The 684-nt window shown below is 62.6% G+C and overlaps 1 protein-coding gene across 1 annotated transcript in view; it reads left to right on the plus strand.

Moving 5' to 3' along the window:
- Positions 1 to 4: 4 nt before the first annotated feature.
- The window catches only part of MTX1 (metaxin 1), a gene marked incomplete at both ends in the record, with an annotated part of 920 nt that continues 240 nt past the window's right edge, over positions 5 to 684 (plus strand). The window contains 2 exons of the mRNA XM_009070300.1: positions 5 to 196; positions 340 to 416. Of these exons, the coding sequence (XP_009068548.1) occupies positions 5 to 196; positions 340 to 416 (269 nt within the window). The remainder of the gene's footprint in view (positions 197 to 339; positions 417 to 684) is intronic.

Below are 684 nucleotides of genomic sequence, written 5' to 3' on the forward strand. Positions count from 1 at the left end.
TTCTCCACCGCAGATCCACACCTTCTGGGTGGACACGAAGAACTACGTGGAGCACACGCGGAAATGGTACGCGGAAACCATCCCCTTCCCCCTCAACTTCTTCCTGCCCAACTTCATGCACAAGCGGCACCTGGAGCGGCTGCAGCTGATGTGGGGGGAGGACTACATGGAGGATGAGGAGAAGCTGGAGAAGGAGGTGAGGAATGAGGTTTGGGCACAGAAGATCCTCAGTGGTGCTCAAGGGCACCCACTGGGGTTCCCCGCTCCCCCCTGAGCAGTGTGGCAGTTTGCTGCATGCCTGGGTGGGTGACAACCTTCTGTCCTCCTCTTCCTCCACAGCTGTACCGGGAAGCACGGGAGTGCCTGACTCTCCTCTCCCAGCGCCTCGGCTCCCAGAAGTTTTTCTTCGGAGACTCGTAGGTGGCCCAAGGGGGAGGGAGGGAAGGGGCCTGAGAGCCCCCACAGCCTAGCAGGGCAAGGCCCCCATGGTCTGCAGGAGAGCCATTGCTTTGGGGGTGGGAGAGGCTTGCAGGGGACAGGACTGTCCCTAGGAACGCGGAGTGAGGAGTTCAGGCTGTGGGAGCCCCCGGGATGGGATCAGCCTGCTCCCTGTCCTCACTCGGGCTGGAGGCAGAGCACCCTCCCGAGGAGGGGAGCTGTGTGCCATCCCCCAGGGTGCTGGGA

The sequence above is a fragment of the Acanthisitta chloris genome, unplaced genomic scaffold (genome assembly GCF_000695815.1).
Source record: "Acanthisitta chloris isolate BGI_N310 unplaced genomic scaffold, ASM69581v1 scaffold35482, whole genome shotgun sequence".
In the NCBI taxonomy this organism is placed as follows: domain Eukaryota; kingdom Metazoa; phylum Chordata; class Aves; order Passeriformes; family Acanthisittidae; genus Acanthisitta; species Acanthisitta chloris.